The sequence below is a fragment of the Pongo abelii genome, chromosome 1 (assembly GCF_028885655.2).
Source record: "Pongo abelii isolate AG06213 chromosome 1, NHGRI_mPonAbe1-v2.0_pri, whole genome shotgun sequence".
Lineage (NCBI taxonomy): Eukaryota > Metazoa > Chordata > Mammalia > Primates > Hominidae > Pongo > Pongo abelii.
The window spans coordinates 122,620,001-122,638,666 of NC_071985.2; the positions used below are offsets into that span (position 1 = coordinate 122,620,001).

At 52.1% G+C, this 18,666-nt stretch overlaps 1 protein-coding gene and 1 long non-coding RNA gene across 3 annotated transcripts in view; both read right to left on the minus strand.

Moving 5' to 3' along the window:
• LOC129049716 (uncharacterized) overlaps nucleotides 1-18,666 on the minus strand; it is a 59,345-nt gene that overhangs the window by 22,160 nt on the left and 18,519 nt on the right. The window lies entirely within an intron of this gene.
• On the minus strand, nucleotides 5,216-7,171 carry UBL4B (ubiquitin like 4B). The gene has a single exon (XM_002832467.5). It carries the CDS (start codon nucleotides 6,618-6,620, stop codon nucleotides 6,099-6,101), a length of 522 nt encoding a protein of 173 aa, XP_002832513.3. The 5' UTR covers nucleotides 6,621-7,171; the 3' UTR covers nucleotides 5,216-6,098.

The window sequence follows — 18,666 nt, forward strand, 5'->3', positions numbered from 1 at the left end:
CATACAAAATTATACAATGACATAATCAACACCTACTGCAGTGGAAAGAATATAAGGAGGGCCCCCGTGATCTCCACCTCCTGGTGTCCAAGCCTTTGTGTAATCCCCTCCCTCTGAATGTGGGCAGGGCCTGTGACTCGCTTCTAACTAACAGAACTGGCAAACGTGAGGCATCACTCTCATGATTACATTATGTTGTAGAAGACTTGGCCTTGCCAGCTAACTCTAGAAATTCTCTTTGCTAAAGCAAGCAGTCATGCTAGAAAAGTTCACACGGCAAGGAACTGCAGGCAGCCTCTGGGAACTGTGGGTGACCTCCCACCAACGTCCAGCAAAAAGCCCAGGCCCTCAGTCCCACAACTGCAAGAAAATCAATTCTGCCAACCACGGGAATTTGGACGCCAATTCCTCCCCTGCCAAGCCTCCAGAAGAGAACACAACCCAGTCAATATCTTCACGGCAGCAGCTTAAGACCCTAAGCAGAGGACCCAGGTGAGATATGGCACTGAAGTGTGAGATAATGCGTGTTGTTTTAAACTGCTAAATTTGTAGTACAGTTGACCTTTGAACAACATGAGTTTGAACTGAGTAGATCTGCTTATACATGGATTTTTTTCAACCAAATGCAAATTTAAAATACAATATTCACAAAACGCAAAACCCATGTATACAGAGGGCTGGCTCTTTGTACACCCGACTTCCTCAGGGCGCACTTAAGTCTGTGTGGATTTGGGTATAATGCAGGGGAGGGGGTGTGGTTCTGGAACCAATCCCCCGTGTATACTAAGGGATGACTGTAGTTCATTGTACAGTAATAGAAAACTAATACCCATGTACCCACCACTTGATACAATACATTTTATAATTGAAGCCCTTGTAAAAGTTTCCTTGGTTGCATTTCCCTTCCTACCAAACATTTATTAATGTTTTCTTAAGCATGTGTCCCTAAATAATATCTATAATGTTGTTTTGTATGATTTTGAGCTTCATATTTCATTACAAAAATGTATTTATATTGTCCATGCTATTTGGTAGCAAGTCATCCTGACCATCCCGCCATTGTCTATCTTCATAATAAATGGCCATCCCTGATGTGTGTTCAAGGCCTCACAGCGCCCCCGTGAGAGCCAGCTCCTGTTGCTTTTCCCCAGCCTGGGGCATCAGCAGCTCCGGTTCATGACTTCACACCATCACAGAACCTTAGTGTCAGAAGGTAATTTAGGGGTCAAGTCCAATCGCTTCTTCTATTTTGCAAATGAGGGAGTCTCTGGTCCAGAGATATGAAGTGACTTGACTTGTCCAAGGCTCAAGGCAAATAGAAGAGCCAAGACTGGGTCCCAGGCCCATGTCCAGTGCAGGAGACTTCCTACACTGGGATCTCTGGCTGTCAGAGTGCACCTACTCAGGGGACAGTCTGATCATTCCATTTCACAGCTGGTGCTTTTGTCAAATTAGTCCTGATGTGAAGACCTAGACTCAGTACTTCTGGACTTCCATTTGCAGTGACTCTCTCACTAATGGGGCCACCCCACAGTATGAAGAATTCAACAGTTTTAGAACTGCATCCAAGAGAGCTTACTGCATTTATTATGGCATCAATATTTTTCATTTAGCAAAAGCGAAGTGGTGTTCAAGCTAAGTCTCAGATATAGAAATAGAAACTGAACTGGGTGCAGTGGCTCACGCCTGTAATCTTGCACTTTGGAAGCTCAAGAAAGAGGATTGCTTGAGGCCAGGTGTTTGAAACCGGCCTGGTCAACATAGTAAGACCATCTCTACAAAAGAAAAATTAAAAAAAAAATATCTGGGCATGGTAGTGCACACCTGTAGCCCCAGCTACTCAGGAAGCTGAGGTGGGAGGATTGCTCGAGCCTGGGAGTTCAAGGCTGCTGCAGTGAGCCATGATTGCACCACTGTACTCCAGCCTGGGCAACAGAACAAGACACTGTCTCAAAAAAAAAAAAAAAAGCTGACATTCTACCCCTGGTCCTTGCCCATTATAACAGCACCTCTCCCAGCACAGAAGGAAGATGCCCAGAGCCCGCCCATCCTGTCTGTTTACATCTCAACACAATGTCACCATGTCTTCCCTCAGGCACCTCCACTGGACTCTGCTGTTTCTCTGAGGAGGCGCAGCCCTGCCCTCCACTTCCTTCTACCCATGCCTCTCTTCCCCAGTTTAAAATGGCTGGAAGCTTTATATGATAACTAAAATCTCACTTAATCCTGAACAAAGGCTGATGGAGGGGAGCAAGTCGGAGTGGAAGGAGGGGAGAGGACTGGATTTGCTTCTAAAATCAGCCATCCGGGGTTTCTGGAGCCCTGGAACATTGAAAGCTTCTTCCACATCTGCAAGACTTCATCCTGACACACCACTGCCTGCCCCATCTTTCAGGACTAGTGGTAAAAGCACCACAGCTACCTACCAACACATCACCGCATCCTAATTACGGGATGATACTGGAGGTCAGGGGTTTCCGAAGCCCCTCTGCTGCACCATGCTGCAAGGGACAGCAGGGGGCGCACTACTCTCGGTCCAGGAGACAGGACTCCTTGTCTACCAGCCTAAATCTCAGCACAAAGCCTGTCACATGGCAGGATGCTGTGGTCTGAATGCTGATGTCCCCCAAAATTCACATGTTGAAACATAATCCCCAGTGTGGTAGCATTAAGAGGTAGGGACTTTGGGGAAGTGATTAAATCACAACGGCTTGTCCTCATGAATGGGATTAGTGCCTTTGTAAAGGAGATTGAGGCCAGGTGTGGTGGCTGATACCTGTAATCCCAGCACTTTGGGAGGCCAAGGTGGGCAGATCACTTGAGCCCAGCAGTCTGAGACCAGGCTGGGCAATGTGGTGAAACCCTGTCTCTACAAAAAATACAAAAATTAGCTGGGTGTGGTGGTGTGAACCTGTAGTCCCAGCTACTCGGGAGGCTGAGGTGGGAGGATCACCTAAGCCTGGGAAGTCAAGGCTGCAGTGAGCTGAGATCATGCCTCTGCACCCCAGCCTGGGTGACAGAGGTAGACCCTATCAAAAAAAAAAAAAGACTGCAAGGAGCCTGTTTGTCCTTCTGCAATGTGAGGAAACACAGCAGGCATTGTCAGTGAGGAACAGGTCCTCAGCAGACACCACATCTGCTGGCACCCTCCTCTTGGAAACCCCAGCCTTCAGAACTGTAAATGATAAATTTCTGTTGTTTGTAAATTACCCAGTCTAAGGTATTTTGTTATAGCAGCGCAAACAGACTGAGGCAGAGGCCCATATATGTTCATTGATCCAAAAGCAAAGGACTGACTAAATAGCAGATGGACCAGGATGCTCTGCCTATTTCCGTCAGAAAGACTATTTTGCCATGGACCAGTGGACTGAGGGGTGTTGGCCTGCAGGTGACCCGGGAAGGAGCTGGAATGAGAAGCTAGATTTCTCTGTGGATAGAAATACGAAGCTGGCTACTGGATGTGGTGGCTGTCCTGAAATGCCCCCAGCATTTTTTTGTTACCTGTAGGTAGGTAGGGGAGAGATGTTGTGGGGAGTTAGGGGAAAGAGTTTCTGCCCAAGGCTGAAGTTTAGAAAAAGTGCCTTCTCCCTAGTGAAGCAGAGAGGAAATAGGGAGCCTTCAACAGGTGCACTGGTACAGGCTTCAGTTTGAAATAGGGCAAAACTAGGCACAGTGAGGGGTCCCATGGCAGGCAGCCCAAGAGCTAGTGTTCTCAACACAGATGGGATCCAAACCCATCGCTGGAGTATTAGGGGTTGATCCTGCCCCTAGCCCTTCAGTACACCCCTAACTTCTGTTCTCTGATGACTATAACAACATCCTTTAGGGGATAATGCCTGTCACCCCTTTGAGAAACACACACCCATTGAGAAACACAGCACTGAGTAAGACCATTCCTGGGAGTGGTGACAAACAGGTGCAAGTTCCTGCTAAGTTCCAAGTGACAGTGCATTCTCTCCTGCTTTTGAAGGGAGGAACAGGGGCAGGAGGGCCCTTGGGATGGGGGAAGTCGGTAGTGGGAGGCGCATGGAAGAGCAGACCAACTTTCCTTCTTCCCCGTTTGGGAATGGAGACATCTTCCCTTGCAGTGCTGGGGACAGACAGTGGAGGTGGCTGCCTCCCCTGGCCTGCTCACAGCCAGCCCTGATACTTCCACTAACTAGAGAGAAAACAAAGGCTTCCCCTGTCCTTCATGCCAGCTTCTCTCAGTAAAAGGAATAAAACGGCCCACTTATTTTTATCGCTCACGGATTTCCTGGGAAATGGGCTATTAGTTCCCCTAATGTAAAGATAATAGGCTCATCTCCCTTGGCAAATGGTACAGCCCCAGCATAAAAACACTCACAGAACTGTCAAGAGGGCTCCCCTGCTGATGATGCAGGGCCCAGGAGCAGGACCAGGACAGGAACCAAGGAGCAGGCTTGGGCCCCCTAAACCCCAGCCTGGGAGTACTGGCTGCAGCCAGTGCGTGCTGGGTCCTTGGTGCCCCAGGGAGAGGTCATTAGTCTCCTCAGAGCCCCTGGTTTCCTCTCTTGGCTGGGACAGTGTGTGGGGCACTGGGAAAGGAGCTGGGTCATAAGCTGAACGAAGTTGTCTTATTCTGGGAGGTGAGGGAATGACCACTGCTAAGCAGGCTCCCACAAACAGAATGCTTTCCACATCCATCCTTGTCACTGCCGCTGAGCCCACCACTAGAAGACATCCCTCCCAGTTGGACAGTCTTTGCCTCTAACCCTCACAAACACTCATGGGGTAAGTAGATGCTGTTATAAGGATGCCCATGCAACAGGTGGGAAACCTGAGCATCAGATAGGAAAAGCAGGTTACCCATGGCCACACAGCTGGACTAGGACTGGAAGAGAGGACGAAGGGCCCTGCAGGCCAAGGACAGAATGCGTCCTAGGGAAGGGGGCCCTGCTTGTTCAAGACATTCTCCTCCACCCCTTCCCTCCATCCCCATCACTCAGGACTGAAACTTTTGCAATAACAGCATTTCAGAGGCTTCAGCAGTGAATGGGGGACCACAGCTCCCCGCTCCCTCCCACCCACACACAGAGTGTGGGGACTCCTCAGCCTCTGCAAGGGCCACTCTCTCACTCAAAGAACAAAGTAAAGGGCCTGGCTTTCCTTGTAGTCTGCAGGGTACTGGTCCCTCTTTGCTGAACCCAGGGCCCCGTGAGGCCCCGTGCATTCAGTTACACACACTAGACTCTAGTTTCATGTCACCGCTTTACTTTTCACACGTATACCAGTTCTCTGCATCTAGGCTGCGTGCTCTGTGAGGGCAAGGATCCTCATTGACAGATACCATTTTTCCTTCCAGGGAGCCTTGGGCAGCGCTGGGCAGGTAATGTGATCTGTGATACCTACTGACTGATCAGTCTGGGAGGGTGGGGCATGGCTCTGTTCATGCTGGCCACAGGGAATGTATGACTTTGCTGAACTTTTTTTCTGCCTGAGGCTCAGTTTCCTGCTATTCTTGGTCTGTGTCTGTCTCCCTGAGGGCTCCAGGGCTGGCACCCGGTACGTGCCCTCGTCCCACTCCCACCTCTGCTGTGCCTGTCCCTTAAGCTGGAAGCACAAGCAGGAGAACAGCAGGGGCAGCCTCACCCAGAAGGCAAGGGGCAGCTACCTGACATTCCTCTCCTCTTGGCTGCTGGGGAGCCTAGGGGGGATGTCATGGTCTGAGGATGGAGGAAAACGAACTCACATTGTCTTTCTGTTCCAAAGGAGAAAGGGGGTCTGCATAGAACCATGGAGACCCTAGGCCAGGGCTGCTTTCAGCCTGGGGAGCTGCTGGGTATGTGTGGGCAAAGCTGCCAGCACAGGAGGGGACTGCGGCCTTTGGCGCTGCCCTCCGGTGATCAGAACCCTTCTAGGAGAAGCATGATGATGAGGTTCGGGTCACTCTGCATTTCAGAGGGAGGACCTCAGGCCCAAGAGGGGACAGGGATCCAAAAACCCTCCAGCTGCTTGGAAGGTTCAAAAAGGGGTGTGGACGCATCCACATCAGCAGGAAGTAGTAGGAAAAGTCACCAGGGAACACATAAGGATGAGGCCGGGAGAATTTTAGCATGCAAATGGGTAGGATGGCCCGTTTACTGATCAGCTGCTGCCTCCTCCTCCTCCACGTCGCAGGAGCTCTGAGGCTGTGCCTTCGCCTCATGCTCCCTCTCTCCAGCTGGCTCCACGTGCGGCTCCTCTGCCAGGAGGTACTGGGCCAGCTGCTCCAGGTGCTCCAGGCTTATCTTCTGCAGGCGCTCCTCATGCTCCTGCCTCAGCAGCTGCAGCACGGCCTTGGCATCCTGTGGTTCAAAGTGTTTAGCTAGGACCGGTCCCAGCTGGTGCCACAGGGGCTGGGTCTGGGGCTGGTGGGCCTCCTTTAGCTCCATCTTCTCCAAGGGCCGCATGATGACATTGATAGAGGCATTGGGCCCAATGCAGTAGTCGGAGAGGCGCTTGTCATCCTCCAGGAGCTGGCCGCGGAAAAGCAGGTGCTGCTGCTCCTCAGGCACCTTCAGCCGCCTGGACACCAGTCTCTTCAGCGTGGCTACACTCTCTTGCCCTGACACCTTCAGACTGCATCTCTGGCCCAGGAGCAGCTTGACTGTGAGGAACATCGGGCTAACAGTGGAATCAGGAGGGATCCATACTCTGGGAGCTGCCCTGAAGATTAGAGGGTCCTGCAGGAGATGTTGGCTTCTCCCTATCAACAGAGGGCTAGTAGTCCCAGGAGACCAGGAACCCAGCTTAGGCAGGCAGCCATTGGCTAGTGCACGGTGATGTCACAATGCTGCAGGAGGGCTCATTTACAGAGCGGAACTTTTGGGACAGCAAAGGGGTATTTGGGCCCAGAGCATCCTTCCTCCACGAGAGGAGAAAAAGAGCACCAGGAGAGAAAATGTGGGACTGGGAGAAAGGAGAGAGACTAGGGAAAGGGAGGGAGGGAAAGAACAGGGTGGTGGGAGGAGCGTGTCTATTGATTTCTTCAACACATGTGTATTAGGTGTCATCTCTGTGCCAGCACCTGGACCTGGGGAGACAGTCATATTCAAATGGATGCCTTCTGCCTTCATGACACTTTCACACTAGTGAGCCGGCTAGCATTTGTCAAGTGTCCTCTTTCTGTCAAGCACTTTACAAGCTCTCTTGGATTGGGCTTTCCAGCAGCAGACCCTGAGACAGGGATTTGAGCACAAGTACTCAATTAGGAGGTGATCCCAGGAGGCACCAGGAGGGGAGTAAGGAAGTGAGATGAGGAACGGAGGGAAATCAAAACGTGCATTCATGAGCAGGTTGCCATTGTAGGCAACTAGTATGTTATCCAGCTGGAGCTCTGGGAGGTTGCATGGAACACACCTGAGTTGCACCAGGTATGGTTTTTTGGTTTTTTTGTTTTTTGAGACAGGGTGTCACTCTGTCGCACGGGCTGGAGTGCAGTGGCATGATCTCAGCTCACTGCAACCTCCGTTTCCTGGGTTTAAGTAATTCTGTGTCAGCCTCCCAAGTAACTGGGACTACAGCTGCACACCACCATGCCTGGCTAATTTTTGTATTTTCAGTAGAGATGGGTTTCTCCATGCTGCCCAGGCTGATCTCAAACTCCCGGACTCAAGCAATCTGCCTCCTTTGGCCTCCCAAAGTGCTGAGGTTACAGGCATAAGCCACCGCACCTGGCCAAAGCTGCGTCTTTATGTTCTGACTCCTGTCTTTGGCTAATAGAAGTGCTACCTCCTTGGCACTTCTGGTCCACAGGTGTAAGCAGCATGCTCCTGTGACCACAGAAAAGTAGGAAGCCATCGGGCCCTCAGGAATGTGAATGCTGAGGGGATGGAGCAGGACAGCCAACAGCATCTGCATCACAGGCTTGCCTAATTGAATCCTCTCAACCTATGAGGCAGGCACCTCCATGATCTTCATCTGCCAGAGGAGAAAGTGGAGGCTTGGCTGATCCTACAGCAAGCAGGCAGCATTGCTCGTGTCTTCACTGTTACCTCATGTTGCCTCCTAAACAAATCTCTGCTCAGTGCCTTTTGTGGCCCAGGCCCTGAGCAGGCACCCCCGGCTCAAAGGTGAATATGAAAAAGGACACTGATTGGGCCTCCTCTGTGTCTGCAACTTCTGTTGCATTTGGCAGTTTTCAGTGCAACACATTGCTGAAGGCCTTCTGGATCAAGCCCTTTATATATGTTGTCACAATTTAGCCTGGGGGAAAGTATCGTCTCATTTTAGAACTGAGCAACCTTGGAGAAGACCAGAATAACGTCTCGCAGCCAGTGGGCTGATTTTGTCAGGGATCCCCTCAACCCTCACTAGCTCTGTGCTCGACTGTGCCCTTCTTCTCACTCACCCTCTCCCTCCCTCCCACCTAACCTCCTTTCCTTTTCCACCTGCCTGGAAGCTACAGTGGCATGATGCTGTTGTCAACATCCTTGGACTTTCCTGAACTGCCCTTCCACGGCACCCGGCCCTGACCTCCACCCAAAGGTGGCTGCAAGCTCTGTCCCTGTCTTTGGAACCTGGCAGCCAAGAGCAGCTGGTGAAGATACCCATAGGGCCAGGTGCGGTGGCTCATGCCTGTAATCCTAGCACTTTGGGAGGCCGAGGCGGGCAGATCATGAGGTCAGGAGTTCAAGACCAGCCTGACCAACATGGTGAAACCCCGTCTCTACTAAAAATACAAAAATTAGCCGGGCGTGGTGGCGCGCACCTGATATCCCAGCTACTCAGGAGGCTGAGGCAGGAGAATCGCTTGAAACCGGGAGGCAGAGGTTGCAGTGAGCCGAGATCACTCCACTGCACTCCAGCCTGGGCGACAGAATGAGATTCTGTCTCAGAAAAAAAAAAGAAGAAGAAAAGAAAATACCCACAGATGCCACAAACTCAGCTAGCCCTCACCCCTCACCCCAGCCCCATGTTCACTCTTGCCGGGTGACTCATATTCTAGTCCATAGGGAAACTAGAGCTCACAAGTCAGGAATTCCCTGACCTTCCATCCCTTCCTCACTTCCTTCCTCCTCTCCTTTCCCCCACTAAATGAGCCCCCTTGTTATTTCCCTTCTTCCCTGAAAATGTCTCCAAAACCCACTCCTCCTCTGCATCCCCACCGCCCACCGGTTCAGGCTGTCAACTCCCTCCAGCCCATAGTTCATCTCCTCCACCAGTCCCACCACCTTGGGTCCATTCATACCACAGCCAAGGGGATCCTCCCAAAATAAAAGCAAGGTTGTGTACTCCTCTGAGTAACACCATCCAGTTTAGTTTCCTCTGCTTTTGGAATCAAAACCGACCTCCTTGGCTGGGCCCTGCTTGTCACCCAGCCTCATGCCTCCCCACTTGGCATCCTCCACTGTAGCCACACCAATCTGTATTTCCTCTACTTGCTTGTCCCATTTGAACTCTTCCAACTCATCCTTCAAAACTCAGGTTAATGCATGCCTATAGTCTCAGCTACTTGGGAAACCAAGGCAGAAAGATAGCTTGAGCTCAGCAGTCCAAGACCAGCCTGGACAACATAAGATCTTGCCTCTGAGAAAAAAAAAAAAAAAAAAAAGAAGAAAAGGAAAAAAAAAGAAAGAAAAAGAAAGAAAAAAATTCAGGTTGAAAATCACCTCCCTGCTTTCCCCAGCCCTGGGAAGAGATAATCCCACCTCCCTCCATGCAACCATTGCTCCCCTTGAACGTACTTATGTGAATGCACCTAGCACACATCTGTGTCTCCCTCATTAGCCCTCAGAGACTGGGACTAGGTCTTCTCTGCCTTTGTGTCCCACGCTTCCAACACAAGCCTGGTACACAGAATGCCTTGAATACCCGTCTGTCAAATGAAGAAGATAAAATTGAGACACATTGAGCCATCCAGGGGCATGAGGGCAGGTCCAGTGCAGCAGGCTGTGGAAAGATATAAACCCGCCTGCAGCCTCTCTCTCACCCCCACCTCCTGCCCTAGAGAGATGAAAATACAAAATTACATAAAAAATCAATCAGAAAGTGAGGCCAGTCTTTACCAAAGGATCTTCTATAGCATTTCTTTAAATAGCCAGCTCCCCTGGTGCATTTGAAATAAGATAGAATTTGTAAATGTACCTGTACATACAGTGTGGGGGAGACCTGTGGACTCTCTGGCTGCAGGGCCTCTCTGCAGAGGGAGCAGGGGGATGGAGGAGGTTTCTCCTTGGCCATGTGGGCACTCCCAGCCTCTAGAGGGGAGGACTCTGTGGTGGACAAACCGTCAGTTGGACAGGACTGGGGCCACACCATGGGAGATGTCCTGAGCAAAGCAGAAAGATGAAAATCAACTGGCTGCCTCCAGCATCTCTTCCTCAGACCCATCCACCCAACCAGACACTGCCCAGGACACTGGAAGCCACTGAAGAAGACACATTGGGCCTGGGCTTCTAGAAGCACATGAGCACCACAGCTCAGGCTTTGTTTCTCCCAGACCAGCGGCTGTGTGCAGGCAGGGGCCCTTGTGACTGGGGCTTAGAGAGTCATATCTGCTGGGCCACACTGTCTGAACCAGGCTACCTATTCTAGAGAGTCCTAGTTGGGCCATGAAGATAAAAGCTTCAGAATTAGTGGTGCCCAGAGAAGCCGAGAGAGATGGTCACTACCCAGCCCCTGTGTCTGTGCCCAGGAGACCCCATTGCCTTTCCTAAGTGGGACAGTGGGGGCACTTTTCTGGACCCTCAAATCACATTTGGAGCCTGGAAATTTTATGTTTTCCCATGTAATTGCTTGTGATAATTATGCAATTAGCATTAGAAAATGTAATTGTGTAATCGGAGCATGCAATCAGACAATGATTGCCATAATTAGGGGGGAAGATTATTGGGAATGAGTGGGTCTGGTGACTTGGGGAAAGGAATCAATGTGTGCAGACAGTGCTGGATAGTATTAGGCTATCTTGAAAACAACTGCAAATGCAATTTGTGTCACTGGGAAACAAGCACAATGTCTGGTGGGGAAGATGGATGGCATGGGAGGGTGCTTTGGAACAGGTCTGTGAACATCTGGGTTCCTCAGAAGCCCTTTGCAATCTCCTGAGCAGATGGACTGGACATTGAATGCTGAGGGTGTGAACTCCTCAGGATAAAAGCCAAGTGTCCAGCTGCCGGCCTGGGGCCTGCCTTGAGCAATCCTGTTCCTTGAGTCCCATTTTCCTCCTCTGTCTAACGGGAGTGTGATCACTGCCCAGCCTCCCTTGCAGGGTTGCTGTGAGGGCCAAAATAGGTAGGCCATACCCCCAGGACCTCACACAGCATCCAACCCATGAAGACATCCAGACATATAGATTTAATTTATAAATGTAAACGGCAGCTCTTACTGTCACCCCTCAACAGTGAAGGAAGATCCCACTGTGCCTAGAACTGTGCCCAAGGTGTGAATCCCCACAGGCCGGGGTGGGCCCCACTGCTTGTACAGGTCAGCAAGCAGAGGACTTTGCTGACTGCTGAGGGGGGCCCCAGGAGGTGGGAAGTTCACAACCACTCCCAGGGGCCACGGGAAAGGCTCATATAGAAGATAAACTATGGCCTCTGCCCACCTCACTCCCTGGAAAATGATCAAGTTATTGTACTTTAATGATGTCAGGATGGCCTTCCAAGGAAGGTGCCTGGGATGGAGCAGAACCTGGGGAGACAGAGAAGGAGGGCAAAAGCAAGACAGAGAAACGGAGAGGGAATGGAGAATAAGAAAGCCGAGTGCAGGAAGTACTTGGAAAGGGGAGAACAGCAGAAGGGACACAAGGAAAAGGGGATGAGATAAAAAGTGCAGGCAGGGGAGCTGCACCAGGGAAGAAGGTAGAAAAGCAAAGAACCGTGTTGGGCGCGGGGTGGGAGAAGCAGGAGCAGGAAGGGACAGTTCATGCAAACCAAGTGCAGTCAGTAGCGCTGCAGGCCTCCCTTCTAAGAACACGGTCCTTCTCCCTGCTCTCCTTACAGTCTGCAAATGGTTCATGGGGCAACTTTGGCAGAGAAAGTGGAATCTGGGAAGCTGAGAGCACAAAGCTGTGGTCCCCAGCACACCCTGCTGCCTCCAGCCCATGTAGCCGCATCACTCAACAGTGTGTCTCAAGTGCCCATGATGTGCCTGCACCTGCAATGGTGAGGTGAAGACTGGCAGGTCCCCAGACACAGCCCTGTGGCAAGGGCTGCCCCAGGCCCACCACTGTGCTCCTGGAGACCCCACTCAGCCTGTGCCACCTCCTGTTGCTGTCATCAGGGACCCCTTACCCCTTTGAGGAAGAGGGCTGCTTTGTGCCCTGTCAGGCCTAGGACAGGACAGGACCAGCAGCTCTTTAGGTGGCCCCTGACCCAGACTGCCCTCCATAGTGCCTGGCACATAGTAGGTGCTCAGTAGGTGTGGCCCACTCCCTGCCCCTCATCCACTGGCTGGCATTGGCTGTCTCAGCAGCTGCACCAAAATGGGTCTGTGGCTTCTCCCATGAGGGCCCTAAGGCCTCCTCCCTCCCCGGGTCTCAGGGAGCTGAGGCCCAGGTGAACCGGAGCCTGGGGCCTGCAGGGCCAAGGAGCTGGAGCAGGAGGAAGGCAGCTATCTCATGGGGCCACAGGAGCCCAGAGGACATCACTTACAGTCCCAGCCCTCTCTGGCTGACAGTGGGTAGTCCAACATCTGACAGGCCTCGGTCCTCACACCAGACAACCTAAGTCCTGCCCTGTGCTAGTGGCCTGGTGCCCTGGAGAAGTCAGACACTGGCTGGGAGCAGCTCAGAAACCTGGCTCCAGAGCCCACATGGAACTCACAACTGCTGGAAAACCTCACCGGGCTGTAGCCTGCTGTGACCACTAGATGTCACTGGTGACCTCACCAGCCAGTTCCAGCGGCTGACACCAACCAAGCCAGCCTGGGGCCTGGGCACAAAGTCTCATGTGGAGACCAGACCCCTCCTCTTGCAGATCACCAGCCATCCTCCTGCCCTCCTCTTAGGGGTCATGGTCTGAGCACAGACATCGCCTGGCACTGAGGCAGGAACAGGATAGTAAACTTTACTATGGAGGCAAAGAAGTTCTAACTCCAGCAGGAGGTGGGCCCTGATCACAGGCTTCACCTGGGAGGGAGCTTGGGTGGGTGTGAAGGAGGAACAGGAGTTGCCCTGATGAAGAAGGATGCCCTGACTGAGGGCCCAGCACACGCAAGTCCATGTGGAAGTGTGGGACTCGGTGAGCTGGAGTGCAGCAAAGGAGCAAGAGGCAAGGCAGTCAGGAAACAGGCAGGGCTGTCACTTTCACAGAAGAGCTCTTTCCTGGAGCCAAGACTTCTGCATCCCTGCAGTGCACAAGCACAGGAGTCCCCAAGGAGCAGCCCACAGCTATCGCTCACTCTCTCTTACACACACGCACATGCACACGCAAATGCATGCACACACATGCCCTGCTAACCTAAGCTGGGATCAGCAGGGGGCCTTCTTTCCCACACTGTCTCTGAGCTCCACTGGGGCTCTCGGAACACCAGGACCCCAGCCAGTGTTATGGTGCCAAGAGTGAGTTTCTCCCTCCCTCAGTGCCTTCTCTGGTGTGCCCTGGAGGAGACACTGCCCATGGTGTGGCTGGTGGCCCATCATCTCTGTTAAGAGTGCTTTAATCATGATCAACACAGGGGCATCTCCTGTGCCCGTCTGCACTCTGGGCTGTGTGATTTCAGCTGACAAAAAGTAGTCTGCTTCAGCCTGTAGCTGTGGGACTCCCATGCATTTAAACATACCAAACAGGCTGGGCGCAGTGGCTCACACCTCTAATCCCAGGACTTTGGGAGGCCAAGAGGCAGATGGCTTGAACCCAGGAGTTTAAGACCAGCCTGGGCAACAAGGCGAAACCCCATCTGTATAAAAATACTAAAATTAGCAGAGCATGGTAGTGTGTGTCTACAGTCCCAGCTACTGAGGAGGCTGAGGCAGGAGGATCGCTACAATTTTATCATCCTGCCTCAGCCTCCCAAAGTGCTGGGATTATAGGCATGAGCCACTGGCCTCCATCTGGTCCTTGAGTACTTTTTTCCCTTTTGTTTCCTCTTAAAAGTGCTTCCTGAAAAATCTACAATTTTATCTTGGTTGCAAGAATAAGGAAAAAAAAAAGACTTCTTCCCATCTAGGCCAGATTAGATGGAGAAGCAGAGGGCCTCCTGGGCCAGGCAGAATGGTAGCTATATTCTGGACATTCTACACAGGTCCAGCTGAGGGCCTGGACTTGGCAGGCACCCCCCCGGGAATGGCTTTGATAAATGTTCCCCTTCCTACAGGGGTGACTGCTTCTTTGAAGATCTGTGTCATCAACCAGAGTGACAGGAACCCTCCACCACGTGGCAAAGATCAAACATGATGCATTAAAAACCAGGACCAAGAAGGGGCCCACAAAGCCCTGCCCTGAACACCTCCTGCTCTTGCTGGTCTTGCAAGTCTACAGCCAGGTCTGGGTGGATAAGCCAGTGGCCAATCTAAAGATGCTGCCACATGGATCACGCAGGACCAAAGAGAGTCCTTGTTGCTCCTGGAGAGATACAAAGGCTGGTCTTTCACCAGGGCAGCTTGTGCTAGCCTTTCAGCCTGACTCTTGGCCTAAGGGTGCTAAGGCCAGTCCTTGGATGAGATTCTTGCTAACAAGACCCCTTCTGTCAGTTGAGGAAAGCAGGCGTCTGCCAGAGAAGATGACATGGAACAAGCTGCATGACATCTGCCCCAGAGGAAGCCGGGACCAAAATGAAGGAACAAGGGAAAAAGAGTGAGAAAGCTGAGAACAGAGTGAAGCTGGGCTTGGGGGAACTGAGCTACCTGTAAGACAGATCTCTGTTAGGGGAAGAGAGACTAAACTACAGCTGAACAAGGGGCTAGTAAACTTGGATTTGACTTAAGCTTGATTAACCCCAAGGAAGTCCAGTTGGCAGGTGGGATGTTGGGTTAGGGTTACAGTTAGGGTTGGCCTATTATTTTGTTTGACTTCCTGCTCCTCCAGCTGGTAGCACTAACCACATGCAGCCACTCATCAGAAGAAGCTGGAGCCAAAAGCAAGAGGAAGAATATTTAAATCCAGCCAACAGCTGATTGGATGATCCTACGAGCAGCATGGACTGTATGGAAAAATGGGCCCGATCAGGGGCTGCCTCAAGCTCCATGGCAGACCATCAGAACTACTTCAGTGGAGTCATTCCTGGTATCAAAACCCAAGTGACTACCTGTTGGACCAGCAGCCTCATATCCTAGCTGATGGCCATCCCAGGGGTCACCAATATGAGCTTCTGCCCTGAAGTGCCTCTTCCACTGCAGGAATATCACACTGGACTGACTACCTTTTGTACATTAAGTATATTACCTAATAAATGCTTCTAGGACTCACAGACAAGTCACCCCATTATTTTCATTAACAGGGACCTGATTAAGAGGTAAGTGTCTTGGAAGGGACAGGACTCATGGTAATGTGGGAAGTATAGAGCATCTGGCACCAGAATTGGGGGTGGTAGGGGCTGGCAAGAATGTTATGTGGGGTCTTTGCCCTGGAGAGAACTAGAGAAAGACAAGAGAAAGACAGCTGAAAGCTGTCAGCCCTGCCTCTCCTTTAGCCTCTACAAAATACTGCCTCCCTTTGTCTCCCACCCAGCAGAAGCCTGGACCCCAGATTCAATAACTGCTGGCCTGAAGCTATCTCTGGCATTTGCAATTGGCCTGAACACAAGGTACTCAAAGGAGGCCTGAGAGGCAGTGGGCAGGGGTCAGGTGATGGGTGGGCCTGGCTGAATTGAGGCTGAGGGCCAGTCCCACAGCCCAAGCTCTTGGCACCAGGTTCCCGGCAGGATGGCAGCTGCCCGTCAACGCCAGACTCTGTTGGGAGTGGTGCATCTGCAGTGATGTCCCGGAGGCCAGGAAGCAAGGTGGGAGAGTCATGTGGGGTGACCCTGGCCTCCCTCCCTGCCTACTGGTAGCCCAGTTGGGAAGGAAGAAGAACCCTCCAACCAGGATGGGGCTGCAGGGAAACAGAAATGAGCACTCTGCCTCTGGGTCCTGACTAAGCTTATGTGCCAGGCATTGAGTCTTCAGAACTGGGACCCTCCAGCCCCTTGGCTGAGCAAAGGCAGTTGTCACGGCCAGACCAGATTCTTTACCAGACAGGAACCAACGGCTCTAGAATGGGATCTGGTAGGAATCACACAGGTTAACAGATAGGGTCTTCTGTCCAGGCTGCTTCAGGGTCTCAGAGTGGTCAAGGCAGGAATCTCCAGAGCTATCCAAAACCACAGTGCACCCCCTCAAGCTCCCACTTACACCTGACCCCTCCCCTACTTCTCTGCAAGGGGTGGCATCTGAGTCTGGAATGATTGAGAATTACATTTAGGGAGAAATTTCTGATATAAGCCTGGGGATGTTGCTTCCTGCAAACCAGAATAGGTGACTGGATGGTCCTGCCGTAGCCTAGACTGGGGACTCACAGGTTGTGAGTCGTGGATTGTCAGAGACAACGGCAAGCTGAAAAAGCAACCCCCTACCACACCCATCAAGAAACTGGGGCCCAGAGAGGTGACTTGCTAACTCCATGCCTATTGGGGAGGGGTTTCCACGCCAGTGGAGCCCTGGGGAGAATGCTTTCCAGGAGAGGAGCTGGCCCGGAGCCCAAGGAAGTGAAGCAGGATGGCCATGGGGAGCCAGGCATGCGGAGTGGTCCCCAAGGCCCCAGCTAAGTTTCTGGGCCCCAGATGAAGAGTGAATCGCTGGTTCTCCCTGGAGGGGAGTAGTCAGTCACCCTGTAAAAGTTTATTTTTATACATGTCTGATCTATTTCACATCCGCTCAGATATTTTGACACATACACAGGAAATGTAACTCTCCCCCATATGGCAGTGTTTGGTTGGCCGGACCTGGGGAAACTCAATAGGGTCACAGAGGAGCAGAGGGGAACTGCAGCATCAAGGAAGAATGCCAGAGGCCTGAGGCCATGATGGGCACCCCTGGCCGGCAGGCTGGAGACGGAGGTCACGGTGAGGCCAGTCCTCCTGCCTGGGTACAGAGCCCTGGGGCCCCAGACTTAGGAGGCCAAGTGTGGCTCTGGTTGCTGCTCCCCAGGAGGGAGGGGAGATCCCCATGAGGATGAAGAAAGTCTGGAAGAGCAGCCAGAGCGGGCCACCAAGGGCATGGGCTGCAGGACAGATAGAGACACGCAGGCCTGAGTGACAAAGACTGGGGCGCCTCTGACATCAGCTGGGAGCAGGGATTTTCTCCATGTTCCGGCATCCCAGGAGGAGGAGATCAGGAAACCTACAGCTCAGATGAAATGAAAGGAAGGGAAACAGCTCTGGGCTGGACCCCACCTGGCTAGAACTTTCCCCAGTTACCCAACTTCCTTGAGCCTCAATTTCCTCATGTATAAATTGGGGTGGATATGACCCAGCGGGAAGGCCAGGAGGATTAAAGGAAAGAATGTATGTGCTGCTTCTTGAAGAGGGCTGATGAAGGAGAAGAGGTTGGCAGGTGCCAGCTCTCCCCATCCTGAACTCTAAAATGGGGAGGATACGAGCATCTCCCTGGCAGGGCAGAGGGAGGGTGAAAGGGCGCCGTGTGCGGAAATCCCCCCGCATCATGCCTGGCTCCGGGGGCAGCAGTGAACACTGGCACTGAGCTCAGTCTAGGAGAGCCCATGGTCTGTGACACTGTGACAGGCCCAGTAGGGTGTAAGTGCAGGCTGCTGTGGAACAGCAGGGAAGGGCAGCTTCCTCCCATGATACCGAACAGGGAGGGTCCTCATCTCCCAGAAAGAAAGTAAAATATGCAGCTCATAACTCCAAGAGGGGGAGTGGGCTGGAATAACACATTGTGTGGAGCTTTTTCTTCTTTTTTTGTAATAGAGACAGGGTCTTACTATGTTGTCCAAGCTTATCTCCAATTCCTGGGCTCAAGGGATCCACCAGCCTCAGCCTCCCAAAGTGCTGGGATTACATGTGTGAGCCACGGTGCCCAGCTTTTTTTAAGTTTAAATTAATGGATATCACATTCTTACAGGGTGTCACGAGGAGGCAGGTCGATGGATGGGCAACCCTAACTCACAGAATCGAGATGGGACTGACACCTGGTCACTCCCTGTGATCCCTTGGTGCTAGCATCAGGCACAGGGCATGGGAAAGACTTGCCATGGAACAGCTGGATTCTCCTAGTCCTGCACGCTTACAATGCATACGGTAGCCTGGCCTCTGCCTCGAGAGTTCTGCCTCTGTCTTGACGCCTCTTTCCCCCTAGCTGTAGACACTGCTGGCCTGGAATATGTGCTTGCTGCCTTGGTCATGAACGTGGCCCCAGGGGGCTGGTTCAGGATCTTAAAGCATCAAGGAGGAGCCTCACAGTCCCTGCCTGGTAAATGGAGTGTGACAGCCAAGAAGTTACTAAGATATCCCCTTCCTCCCTTCTCCCCTGGAACCCAGAGAGTAGCAGCTCCAAAAAGCCCAGGGAGTGAGGTGTATCGGCAGGTAGAGGCTGCACGTGGCCTCACCTTCCCCCATTCCCCAGCCCATGTCCCTGTAAATCCTGGCGACACAACAGGAAGGCCCTTTAACTAGCACATAAAAGTGCTTTGGGCTTTCAAAGACCCTCTCTGTTTACAGGGAGCCCAAGATTTTTATGCGCCATCTCTAGTCCCCCTTCCTCTGACCTGCTGACACATCTTGGTTTCCAGC